The following is a 13,840-nucleotide window of genomic DNA, read 5'->3' on the forward strand; positions in this document are numbered from 1 at the left end:
TCAGTAAGAGAGTGGATTAGAGTGGGCAGATTCAAACTGATGGCCTGAGTCAGTAGGCCTACATTCGTACACAGAAGAGAAAACACTTGTTCTAAATGGAATGCTAGACAAAGAATAATTTTGACTTATTTTAAATTTTATTTCTGCTTTGTCATTGCAAAAAGTGAACAAAATATGTTCTGGTAGTTACTGGCTGGAGCAATTTGAAAGCTGAGATCCCATGGTAGTGATAAACTTTTTTTTTTCCCTACCACCTGGATAAAAATAGAATAAAAGATACCATAAATGCTGGCAATTCTTTTGTAGTAAGTGCTTTCTGGACAACCAAAGTAATTTCTCAACGAATGTGAGTTTGGAGAGAAAGGGGACTGGAAATGCGACTCTGATTCCTGGTTCAATTTTAAGTTTTGAGAGTACCACACTGTGGCCCATCGCCACCATCAACTGCATCACGGTGGCGTTTATCTTTTCTAAGGGAAAGCCATTTTGAAAACCCATCTACACAAACTGTGAGTATATGAAGTTTAATTTTTCTTTTCACATTTTCTTTCTGTTTCCCCACCCTCCCAGAGTCTCAGGTAGGTGGTGAAGGGATGGCTGAATGCCAAAGTGGAGCACTGGCATTTCCACTGGTTGTATAATGCTGTTTTGACTTGATTTATTCTTCTAAGTTCCCCTTCTAATTATCCACATTTTTCATTATTTTATTCAGTTTTCTCAGCTTTGCCTTGTCATTAAAAATATAATTCTGTTCTAAATTTTTTTTAATTGAGTATTGAAAGACACTTTCATAGGTGGTAGAAGCATGGGCAGTAACCTCCTCATTGGCAGATAAACACATGCATTATTAAATGGTCACATGAGTCCTGTCCCATTGTGAGTCATCAAGAACGATTTTAAGCACATTTGTATATGTCAAGGTATTTTGTAAGACTTTCTTTTTTAAAAAATTTATTTATTTGAGAGAGAGTCCACAAGTGGGAGGGAGTACATGAGTGGGAGAAAGGTTAGGGGGATAGGGAGAAGCAGGCTCCCCACTGAGAAGGGAACACCATGTGGGGCCGGGTCCCAGGACCCTGGGATCATGACCTGAGCTCAAGGCAGACACTTAACCCACTGAGCTACACAGGCTCCCATGTAGAAGACCTTCTAATCAATTCAGATACAACTTGACCTCTTTAGTAGCTTCATAACATTGGACAAGTTACTTTAACCATTCTGTGCATTTCTTAAGTCACCAGTGAGGATGAACATATTTTCATATGATTAACCATTTCTTCTCTGAATTGCTTATTTATATTTTTTAATCCATTCTTTTTTAAAATCTAATGTTAATAGTGGCATATAGTTTGAGAACTCAAACTACTTTATTCAAGTAATTACTAGTTTTCCCAGAAGATTTTATTACTTAATATTTCTTTGTATCATTTATTTCTTAATTAAATATAATGCCACCCTTAGCATATATACATATTCATGTATATGTATGGCTTTATTATATACATAATTTATATTATGTGAGTTTTTATATTATATTTAAATATTTTATTTTTATTTATTCTAGGAAGAGAGACTGTGGGGGTAGGGGCAAGGAGAAGAGAGGAAGGGAGAGGGAAGGTGGAAGAACTTCAAGCAGACTCCCCACTGAGTTCAGAGCCCACGTTGAGGCTGGATCCCATGACCCTGAGATCATGACCCGAGCCAAAACCAAGAGTTGGCACTGAACCAACTGAGCAACCCAGGCACCCCTATATTATATTTATATATGTTATATACCTACAAATCAATTTTTATATAATTAATTAGTTCCTAGACTATCTTTTCTGTCTCATTAATGTACCAGTCTATTCTTGATCTAAAAATTATAGTTTCATTCATTTAGCTATAGTTTTATAATAAATTTTAATGAATAGTAAGATTGGCATATCTTCATTACTCTTCGTTTTTCAAAAATTTCTTACTTTTCTTGCTTATTCATCCTTCCAGATAAACTCTATAACAAACTGTAAGGCTTTAAAAAAATCCCTTTCTGAATTCTGATACTTTGGGAAAAAATTATTTGTTAACATAATTTAATCCTCACATTTAAAAACATGCCATCCTTCTCTATTTGTTCATGTTTTTTTTTACATCTTTCAGTAAATATTTATTGTTTTTTCCATTGTAGATCCTGAACATTTAAGAAACTTATTTTGTGTTTTTAATATTTTTCTTTATATTGTGAGTGACTTTTTCCCATCACATTTTTTTAAACACTTTTTTAAAAAGATTTTATTTATTTATTTGAGAGACGGAGATCACAAGTAGGCAGAGAAGCAGGTAGAGAAAGAGGAGGAAGCAGGCTCCCTGCTGAGCAGAGAGCCCGATTTGTGGCTCGATCCCAGGACCCTGGGATCATGACCTGAGGCGAAGGCAGAGGCTTAGCCCACTGAGCCACCCAGAACCCTCATCACATTTTTTTTAACTGGTTATCCTTAATACCTGTAACAGTTATAGTGTTGTTTACATTTATTTTCTATCCAGAACCCTTTTTGAACTTTGCTATTACTCCTTGATTCTTGAGTGTTCTAGAAAGATAATTAATATCATCTGCAGGTAATGCTTCTTCTTCTTTTCCAGCGATTATATTGCTTATTTATATTTTCTGTCTTAGTATAAAGTCCAGAATTTTCAGGATAATATTAAATAATTGTGTTGGTAGCAAAGAGTTCTACTCCTTAATAAAAATACTTCAATCATTTTCACCTGTAAATATGATTTCAAATATTGGTTCAATATTGGTTCATGTAAAGAAAATACCTTTTTATTTCCATGAAATCAAAAGTGCATTTTAAACCAAGAACAGGAGATGTATTTCATCAAATGCCTTCCCATCACCTACTGAGATGGTGATGCCTTTTTTTTTTCCTTTTGACCCGTCGTTAGAATCTGTTATATTAATAAACTTATTATTAAATTATCTTCATATTCTTGAGCAAACCCTACTTATTTGTGGTGGATTATACTCTTACTAAATTGAATTTTATAGTTTTTTAATGTCTGAATTTTATATTGGATTGGTCTGATGTTTTTGTGCAGTGTTTTGTTAGGTATGAGTATTAGATTTGAAAACTCTTCGACTTTTTCTTTCCCAGAAAAAATACTTTGTAGATAGGAATTGTCTATTCCTTGGCAGTTTGCAAGAACCCAGTAATATCATCTGGCTCAAAATCCTTCCTTTGAAAGTTTTTTTTTAAAGAATTGATTTATCTTCTTTTTAAACTGTTTTTTAAATAATAAATTTTTTTTTTGTTTGGATAATTCTATTTCATTGAGATTATCAAACCTTAGCATCAGATTTTGAGTGGTATTTTCTTTTAACTTTAATGCCTTCTCTAACTTTTAATGTTCTCATCCTATATGTCTTATGTTTCATGTATTCTTTTTTTAATTTAATTTTATTTTTCAGTGTCCCAAGATTCATAGTTTATGCACCACACCCAGTGCTCCATGCAATACATGCCCTCCTTAATACCTACCACCAGACTTACCCATCTCTCCCTTCCCCCTCCCTTCCCAAACCCTCAGTTTGTTTCCCAGAGTCCACAGTCTCTCCTCTACCCCTCTGATTTCCCTGGTTTCATTTATTCTTAGTAGAAATGTATTTTTATTGGTTTTCTTTAAAATTTAATAATTCTGTCTTCTATTTTCTAACTTGTTAATTTTTGCTTTTCCCATTCTTTCCAACCCTTCTTACTTTGTCTGAAAAAAAATTGTAATGTTTGAATTGTCTTTATAATGTATGCATTTTATTTTATTTTTATGAAATTAGAAAAGCATTCAAGATCAAGAAATATATTTTGGGTTACGTTCTTTTCATTTTCATGTGTCTAATTATGATTGAATTTCTTCTTTGACCTACTAGTTTCAGAATAGCGATTTTTCATCTTCAAGTGGGAAGAGATTTTGTTTTCATTCTCTTACTACTCTTCTTATCAGTAGCTTACAAATGAAATGGACTTGATTTCCTTTTTGACCAACAGATGTTTAGAATTTTGTTTTAAATTTCTATGTTGGAAAGGATTTTTCATTTAAATTTGGTTAATAATTTTTACTTTCATTATCATGATCAGAAAATCTAGTCTATAAAATTTTTGCTTTAGAGAATTTACTACAGTTATGCCATCCCATGGAACAACCTGTAACCTCTAATTTTCAAAATAAGTCGTAGATATTAGAAAAGTAAGCCTTATTCCTCTTTCTAAATTAGAAACATACATTTACTACATTAAACTAATTTTAGTAATTATTTACATTCTATTTGTTTTCACAACCCCACCTTTTTCCTCTATAGCTGTTTCGTCAAAGGTTTTGAGAGCATGCTAATATCTTCTTTTAATTTTATATATTCTATAAACTTCTTCCTAGATTTCTTATGAAATTTCTTAATTTTGATTCCATTTTGGTAATGCCTTTAGCTCTTCTCACAACAATCAAGATTTCACTTTATGTTTTAAGGTTAATCACTTATAGTCCCTTTTTAAAATTGTGAATATATTTTGTAAGGAGGGTATGATATATTGTATTAGCTAGCACTTTAATTTGAACAGTAGCTACAAAGTCTTTTTTCATAAATTGAATTAAGCGAGAATTGGATTAGTTACAACATATTGACTTAGAGTTTGTGGGTGAATTCAAGTTCTATGTCAAATCTAACTGCTAATTTTAAATAAAAAGTTTTATAAACAAATAGTTTAACAACATAATCTCGAAATAAATCACATACTCTCAAAAGTCTTGGAACTACTACTAAAATATCAAACGATTTTATTTTGATATAACAGACAAGTCTAGGGGCGCTTGGGTGGCTCAGTGGGTTAAGCCTCTGCCTTCGGCCCAGGTCATGATCCCTGGGTCCTGGGATTGAGCCCCACATTGGGCTCTCTGCTCAGCAGGGAGCCTGCTTCTTCCTCTCTCTCTGCCTGTCTCTCTGCCTACTTGGGATCTCTGTCTGTCAAATAAATAAATAAAATCTTGAAAAAAAAAAAAAAGACAAGTCTGTACCTGTCTTAATAACCTTGGACAGGAGATCAACTTTATGATGATGAGATATAGAAAAAAATACAAATTTAATTTTTATGGAAGTAGGTATGAATATTTGCGATCCCTTCCCTTTCATGGTCTGAAAACAATCCGTAGTGCCTTGCCAAGGACTTGTCTTTCCAAATCACCTATGTAAAAAGAGTTTCAAGTTTCCTCATCAATAGCAATTGATCAAGGGAGGCAACATTCATCCGGTTCCTCATTATGTTTTCTAATCAAAGCTGAATTAAATGAGGGTCTTAAGCATTTGCTTCCACAATGGTCATTTGTGCACCCACCTGGCCTGGTTTTCAGATCATCAGTCTAGGACAGTGTGATGTGCATAGCACTCAGTTGGTTCCTGTGATGACCGGGCCTTCATCATCTTGGACATTGGGGGGGCATCCTCTTCTTCCCAGTAGCTGGGTCCCTGCAACATGGAGACAATGGAATAAATGAAAACTCCACACAGCCCCTTTTCTGGGCTCTTCTTATCACCAAACTATTCAGGTCACTTAATTTTGGGAAATAAGCAATCCTGCAGCTCCTGCTTTTCATCTGTCTGCCTCACACCTCTTCCAAGCAAGCCTGAGTATTCTTCTGCGAGGTGCTGCATCTAGTTGTGTATCTAAAGTGAAGCTTTGGGGCACCTGGGTGACTCAGTCGTTAAGCATCTGCCTTTGGCTCATGATCCCAGGATCCTGGGATCGAACCCCATAATAGGCTCCCTGCTCAGTGGAACGCCTGCTTCTCCCTCTCTCTCTGCTGCCCCCCCACCCCGCCCCGCCCCGCCACTTGTGCTCTCTCTTTCATTGTCCCTCTCTGTCAAATAAATAAATAAAATTAAAAAATAAATAAATAAATAAAGTGAAGCTTGGAAAAGTATGTGGGCACATGTTGGGCACAAGGGTGAAAACAGAACTCTGATATCTTAAAAAAAAAAAAAGTAGAATAAGGCCAGCAGTAGGGGGCAGTTACTTCTGATTTCTGGTTATAGAGGCCTATACAAAGTTGGGGGCTGGCAGACCATAAACACTGGAATAAATGAGGTGGAGAGAATATAAGAGAAAACCTACTTTGCTTGTTTGTTTATGAGTTTTAAGGCTTGTAAGAGTCATTTATGTCATGGCAACACAGATGAAATGCTACTGTTTTGGCCTGATGATGCTAATCTTACCAAAAGCATTTCTAAGGCACCATCTACAAAGTGCCCAAGAGCTCTGAGGACACAGGTGTTGGGGGGCTTGGAGGGTTAAGAACAGTGGTGCTGGCACATTGCATCCTAGGAAGTTAAGCTCCCCAAAGCAAAGCCATTTGGGCTGGTTGGAAAGAAAGAACCCAGCAGATGTACAGGAGAGTTGCTCATTCTTTCCATTCAGAGTCCTAGAAAAACACGTACAAAGACACTTTTAAGTGGTTACAGTCTAGTAGATTCATAATGGAAGATCAGGCAAAGCAAAGTGGTCCATAACCATACGAAATAAAACTTTGTAAGAGAGGCTGGGGAAGTCTTTTTAAAAAAGTGGTATCTGAATTGGCCTTTTTTAAGAAAAAGTGGAACTTGCCAAGACAGGAAAAATATCACCTACACAGTGTATGTTGTCAACAAAGGCCTCCGTGGAAATGGCAGCTGTGTGATTTAACTTCCCTAAGACACATAAGGAAGAGCCATCAGAGAGCAGATCAGAAAGGCAGACTGAAATCGAATTGGGGAAGGCCTTGAATTGGGGAAGGCCTTGAACGTCAGTTGAAGACCCTGGACCTTATTCTGTAGGCAACAAGGAAGAACGAAGTGGTGCCGAGGGGACTGACTCTCCGTTCATGCACGGCTGTGCAGTGATTTGGGGCCTCTCTGGGGACCTTTTACATGAGCTGGTCCCTGCAGAATGTCCTAGCCCCCCTGGACTTCTCAGCTGACGTGACTCCTTTCCGGAGTTTACCGTAGTTAACTGGCAGTTTTCTGCACCTCGCCTTTCAAAGAATGATGTTACAATACAGCCTTTGTCTTGTAAGCATTAGAACATATTTTAAAGCATATGAGGATATAGCAAAACATCTGAAGATGTATCCGGTATTTGCCCAACAGAGATCATTGGTTCTGCAGTGTGTGTGCCAAATTATATGAAACATTCGTTTAGCATCTAAAAATAATGTTTTGGTGTTTCTTCAGATATATTTTCATTTCTGCTGATGTCTGCCTTGGGTCTCACAGTTTTCATTCTGTTTTCTGACTTTCAAGATATATACCGTGGAATGGAGGTAAGAGCTATTCATTATCACATCTTCAGTGACTCACATTTGCGATGGAACCATATCTGCACCGTTAATTATTACCATATTTTCTCTGATCTTTTAATATTGTGAGGCTCTTCTCATTTACTAAAACAACAAATAGCTTACCTGGCTCTCCCATATGCGACCCTCTGATTGTTTTCAGATGATCTATATTTTCAGTCAGGGACATTTATCTCTTCACACCTAAAATACTATGTGTGGATATTTTATCCTTCCATGTTATACTGATATAATAAATTAATGTATTAACACAATAATAACTAATTCTTCAATTTTAGTTTTTTTAACATATAGTAGAAATCCTTTATGATGTAGTTGTAAGGAGTAAGAAAAAGTAGACGTACAGGCCAATCATATTCTCTCTGTCAGACATCGACTGCAGGGAGTTTTATTTCAGTGGACATCATTTAATCTGGGTGCAGTGAGTTAAAATAAAATTTATGAAGAGGTCATTGAACCCAGTTCTTGGAGCCAGACTTGTGGGAGAAATTAAAAAAAAGATTGACTCTTGATTTGCAATCTATAGTTTTGTTGTGAAGATGAGTCCCACCCAAGAGATATGATGATGTGGCGACATAAGACCACCCATGCTTCAAGAGGGTGTAACATAGAAGTGAGAACATAGGAAGGAGGAATTCTCACGGGGCCTGTGTCTATCATGGGAGGCTTCATGGAGGAGGCACAATGTGATCTGTGTCTAGAGGATAGGCTAGGTTTTGCTAGGTAAGGGGTAGGGGTATTTCCAACCAGGAGAACAGCCTGAGCACAAACAGAGAGGGCTGGAAGAATCTCTTTTGTCTTGGAAATGCAAAAGAATGTAGGGTGGCAGAGATAAAAATCAAAAGCCAGACTTGTTTCACAGAACACCTGGAAGACTGACAAAGATGGCGGCCCCATGCTGTGGAATGTGATGAAGGCATGGCTGGATGGAGAGGGTCAGGGAAGTTTGAGCTCTCTTCTGAAAGCAACAGGGAGTCATTGAAGATATCCAAACAGGTTTTTTTCAGCAGAGCTTTTAAGGATGACTAATTAGATGATGGCAGGAAGGCTACATGCTAGAGCCAGAGAGGCTGTGGACAGAGACGCAGTTAGGAAGTGAAAACCTAGATCATTTAGTCACTTATAATACATTATGAAGCTTTAGCGCATGCTTGGCACTGGGGCTCCAAAGATGAGTAATATGTGGGCACCCCTCTCAAGTATCAGGGACTAGGAGGGAAGACCATCCCACAAGCAGATGATTCCAAAGCAATATGACAGGTGCCGTCCAAGCCAAGAGATGGAGAAGAGACCTCCAAGATGAGGGCAGGGGCCACAGGGAGGGCAAGGGCCAGGTTCTCCGCTAGGATCTGACCCCCTACCACACCTTACAACCTTCTCCAGACAGCCTGCTCCCAGGCTGTGTCTCACAACCTCAGAAAGTCTGCCTATACTTGGGGAAAAAAATAACAGTGTTATTTTGAAATAAATAAAATAAAGTGTTACTTTGAAATACCCCATATCAGACTAGGGGTGAGAACTGCAAGTGAGCTTCTAGACATGGTGAGGGGTCTGTGGGTTTGGTCCTAAAGGCAGCTCAATCCCCATCCTTTACTTTGGGTCAGAAGGGCTCTGTGTGAATAGTCACTTGCTATGGATGCAGCATGAGAAGTTGTAGTGTTCACACCTATTACCTAATTTTATTTGGTGGTCAGTATGCACCCTTTAGTCCTTAAAAGGAGGTGGGTTGGGTGAGTTCAAATTCCATCAAGCCATTAGATTTAGGGCTGGGGCCATTTGTTCAGAAAATTTCCACCTAGTTTCAAAAGCAACTTGAATCTCTTTCCCCTTTATGTTTACTCATACATCAGTTTTACTGAAAGAATGAACTCCAGGTAGATTTTACTTTGGGAGGATTAGAAGTAATATTATTATTAAATGAACGACTTCATCTTGTATTCTCTTTCCTGTATTTGAAAAGATAAAAATGAAGAGAGACACACAGGTTCCAAAGTGCTTTGTCTCATGTGTGTGACCCAGAGCACATTTTCCGAAGTCTCTTGTCAGGCAGTCAAGGGAGCACAGGCCCAGAGGCAGTCAATTCTCATTTGCATTCTGGCTCTGCCATTTATTGATTGGCTTTGGATCCTTGGGCAAGGTACTGACCTCATCCGTGAAGTGAAGAAAGCCATGCCCACCCTTCAAGCTCAGAGACTTGTTAGAAATATAAATTAAACAAGATTAAGATATTTTGTTTTGAAAATGGAAGATATGCAAAGCATAAAGGTAGTATTTCTTTTTTTAACAGCTCATCCCAACCCTGACATCATGGAGGGTTTCAGTTTTGGTGGTAGCCCTCATCCAATTCTGTGTGGCCTTCTTTGTAGAGGTAAAGTGATTTCTATACATCTCTTACTTTCTTTCTAGGGAAAAAAAGGTATCACTCTCAACACATGCCTGTTTTTTAGTGCAACCTCTTTTGTCCCCAAAAGTGATAGTTATTAAGGTTTTGTAAAAGCTGTACATGCTCTCTTTGGGGGAAATTCCATGGAGAGTGATCTAAAATTCTCTAAAGACTGGATGGAAGTGCTCTCAGGATCTGTAGCATAGAAAGCAAAACATTAAATTAACTCTAATGTAATCTCCCATGAAGGCATTATATTATACTTTTCTAGTATTCTCATGAGCTAGTAGAGACAAGACCAGGTGACCTACTAGCTCTAAAATTCAATGAGACCTTTCGAGTGAAGAACTGTCTTCAGAAGGGCTTCCTTAATTAAGAGAGAAAGGAAGCCATTTCTCATTTTAGTCAATTCTAACCCTTGAAAGTTTTCCTCTATAGCATTTTTCTTCTACTCAGTGTCACTAAATGACTTCACCTACTCAGTGAAAGTTTCAGGCACTATTGTTTTTTTAAAGGGACAGTTAAAAAAAAAAGATTTATGTATTCTAAGTCCCTTGGGGAAAGGGATCAACCAAATTTTAAAAAATACATACACACACACACACACACACACACACACATATAACTGTATATAATGGTGTAAAATTTCTCGTACTCTTTAAGGAATTCCATTTTTGAGCCTATATATTTTTAAATAACCCAAAAGGAGAGAGAAAACTTACGTGTATGAAGGTATTCATTATAGTATTATGTCAGGTATTATCTCAGTATTATCTGAAATTTTAGACTCAACTCATGCATTGAAAAATAGAGATGCTGTTTGTTTAAATAGTTATACAACAATTTGATAAAAAATGGTATTTGATCATTAAAGGTGATTATTAAAAGACCATAGCTATAAACTGTAAGCAAGTCTAGCATAACCAAAAGTGGAATGCTCTATAGTTGTCAACTATAGACTGACAGCAAGTCTAGCATAACCAAAAGTGGAATACAAAATTTGACCATTTCTATTATGAATAAAAAAAAAAAAGAGCACTCCCCCACCCCTGAATGGAAAACAAAACCCATTGGAGTTCTGGAGTTTATCCATTCATTCAGCAAACCATTATGTGGCACCTCCTATGTGGCACGTGGCAGATAGCAGTGATTTTTTTTTTTCTTTCCTTGATTTTGAGTACATTATTTTGTTATTATTTCAGTCTGGCAGTAAAATAATTCTAAGTGAATCAGCAGCCAGGATTTAACCAGAAAATCTGTAGAAATGAAAGGCTGTAAGCTTTGGGCAGATTTCTCTCAAGCACTCTTCTTCCTCAAAGGAAAGAACCGGGGGGAGCTGCTAGACATCGTGGGGACAGCAGGAAGGAGAAGCTGCTGCAGAAGCAGCAGTACTAAGCACATCTCATAGGAAGACCTGCGGTGGTGAGCAACCTGGCTGCAGGGAAAAGTAGAATCATAATTTGGTTGTTTTCTCTACCTGATTTCTCAGGATGTCATCCTTCAAAACCAAAAGCTCTGGCTATGGATCAAAAAAGAATTTGGATTCTCTTCTAAAAGTCAATATAAAAACTGGCGAAAAAAGCTGGCAGAAGACTCCACCTGGCCTCCTACACACAGAACGGATTATTCAGGTAATGACAAAAATGGATTCTACATCAACCTTGGCTATGAGGACCATGAACAGATTCCAAGAGCAAAACTCGAATTGGGAGGCCAAAGCACAGAACAGCATTTTTTGACGAGGCTGTAATCAGATTTGTCGTACTTGCTTCACAGCATCTCCTTGTTCCCTGAAACTAAACCATTATGGAAAACGGATCATAGTCTATCCTTATCTTTTCTCTCTCTCCATCCGATGATTCAAAGGGTGTTTCTCAATGTACTGAACCTTGCAAAAGAGAACTTTAAATATGCTTATTTGGACTGTATCCTCTCCTATTGAGGAAAAAACATGCACTTCCTGGATTACCTTTTTTTTTTTTTTCCCTAATAAACTAGTCACATTGCATAGCATTATCCTGGCTAAAATGCACAAGTTTTCATGGTAGTGAAATTAGGAGTATGAACATTGGTAGAACAAAGGAAAATTGAAGACCAGTTTGATGTTTGAAAGTTTCAATAATATATTTTTATTTGCATCTTCAGAAATAAAAGAATTTGGGGGAAAAGCCTTTCTCTCAATAAATCATCACAAGTTTACTTAATCTTCTATTCACTTGCAAAGATCATTTATGTGCATATCTTCTCCCAAGGTCACAAAATTCCTCTTTTTGCTTCTTTTGTATGGCTTTAACGGAGAAATAAGAATTGACATTTACTTCAGAAAAGTCAACACTAATTGTGGTAGTGTGGGTAAGGAGAGTGATGGAGATGTATGTTAATTGTCTATAATCTTGGCTTGAGCACAACCTATATCTAAGCAAACTCCACCAATGTTGCCATCTTCCAAAGGATATGGTTTTGAGCTCAGAGAGCAAGAAAATCCTGGGTAAATCACAAAGATAATGGGATAACCTTTTAAAATGTACTTTTCACTTAAAGAAGCATGGCACTTCTATTTATTTTTTGCTACTGACAGATTAAACTTCAAGTACTAAGTTGAAAAGTTGGTTCAAAATCAGCATTGCTCATCTTAAAAACAATCCTAGGGAAGGGACCCATGATGTTTGTATCATCAAGCTGCTAAACAACCTTAAGTTCCATTTCATCTTTTTATTATCTTAATCAATTATTAATGGCCACTTAATAGCTACAAGGAATGGTAAATCTGCAGATATATTCTGCACACTTTACCTTTAATATCTATCAACCTCACTGTGACCTTGAGAGGACATATATCCCTAGTGAACATTTTAAATTAACTACTAGGCATTCCTTGTAAAAATAAATCTGATTTTGCCAATTTAACAGATTTCTAGTGGGTCATAGGTGATTAGGTAGCCAGTTCTATCCCATGAGTGCCAATTTTTTTTTTTTTTTTAGAGAGAGAGATCGCAAGTAGGCAGAGATGCAGGCAGAGAGAGGAGGAAGCAGGCTCACTGCTGAGCAGAGAGCCCGATGAGGGGCTTGATCCCAGGACCCTGAGATTATGACCTGATCTGAAGGCAGAGGCTTAACCCACTGAGCCACCCAGGTGCCCTCCATGAGTGCCAATTATGTGCCGAATACTGTGGGATGTATGGATTCCATACACCTTCATGATTCTGGAATCTTTAGGATTGAAAAAAAATGTTTTTAACATTTCAGCAATGCATTGCTCTAAATAGTATTTTTTACTATGTTATTCAAGCCAGTAGCATAAATGCCAATTCCTATAGGGATAAAGCCTTTATATTTACATTTTATTTGCTTGTAACCTTTTCTTTGGTGCACAGCTTTGGAGAATGATAATTTTTAAATGTGTTTAATTTAGTGACTACCAATGAAAGATCAAAAGATGAAAAAGATTTTTAGATTATGATTAAGAAATGTATGTCAACCTGAAATATATGACAGCTCAGGTTCCTTGAACTGGCATATCTGTTTTTAGTAATTTGACCTTTAGAATCAGAGATTCAACTGATACACCATGACATTTAGATGACATAAAAAGATTTTTTTTAAAAACTTTATTAAATAAATGTACAGCTTCTCCCACCCAGTTTTTCCAATAACCTATTTGTTACCTGATAGATGATGATATTTATTTCACGCATTCTTTTGTGTGGAGGGGGTACATAATAAAATTGAACTCTACACTCGGCTTTGCTAAAATATGCTCAGAGAAAGGTTTAATAGTCTTGGAAGAAATGTTTGATAAAAGCACAATGAACATGACCATCTATCAATGATTATCTATAGGAAACACAAACTGTACAGTCTTAAGTTGCCCATCATTAAGACCGGCCATTTTTATGGAAAGACTGATAACTAACTTTGTGAGCTTTCTTTTCAGTGTGAAAACCAATGGAGTCTGAATGCTACTTATCTGAAAAGGTTTCCTCAAATTCAATTTAAAAGTGCGTTTGTGGGGGCGCCTGGGTGGCTCAGTGGGTTAAAGCCTCTGCTTTCGGCTCAGGTCATGATCCCAGCAGGGTCCTGGGATCGAGCCCCGAGTCGGGC

The 13,840-nt window shown here is 37.2% G+C and overlaps 1 protein-coding gene across 1 annotated transcript in view; it reads left to right on the top strand.

The window, feature by feature from the left end:
- Positions 1-11,489, top strand: part of LOC111155035 (ATPase 13A5) — a 106,582-nt gene extending 95,093 nt beyond the window's left edge. Inside the window, 4 exon segments of the mRNA XM_022515049.1 lie at positions 307-509; positions 7,232-7,320; positions 9,644-9,724; positions 11,229-11,489. Coding sequence (XP_022370757.1) covers positions 307-509; positions 7,232-7,320; positions 9,644-9,724; positions 11,229-11,489 — 634 coding nt within the window.
- Positions 11,490-13,840: the final 2,351 nt, after the last annotated feature.

This window comes from Enhydra lutris, unplaced genomic scaffold (assembly GCF_002288905.1).
Source record: "Enhydra lutris kenyoni isolate GAN:26980312 unplaced genomic scaffold, ASM228890v2 scaffoldscaffold39, whole genome shotgun sequence".
NCBI lineage: Eukaryota > Metazoa > Chordata > Mammalia > Carnivora > Mustelidae > Enhydra > Enhydra lutris.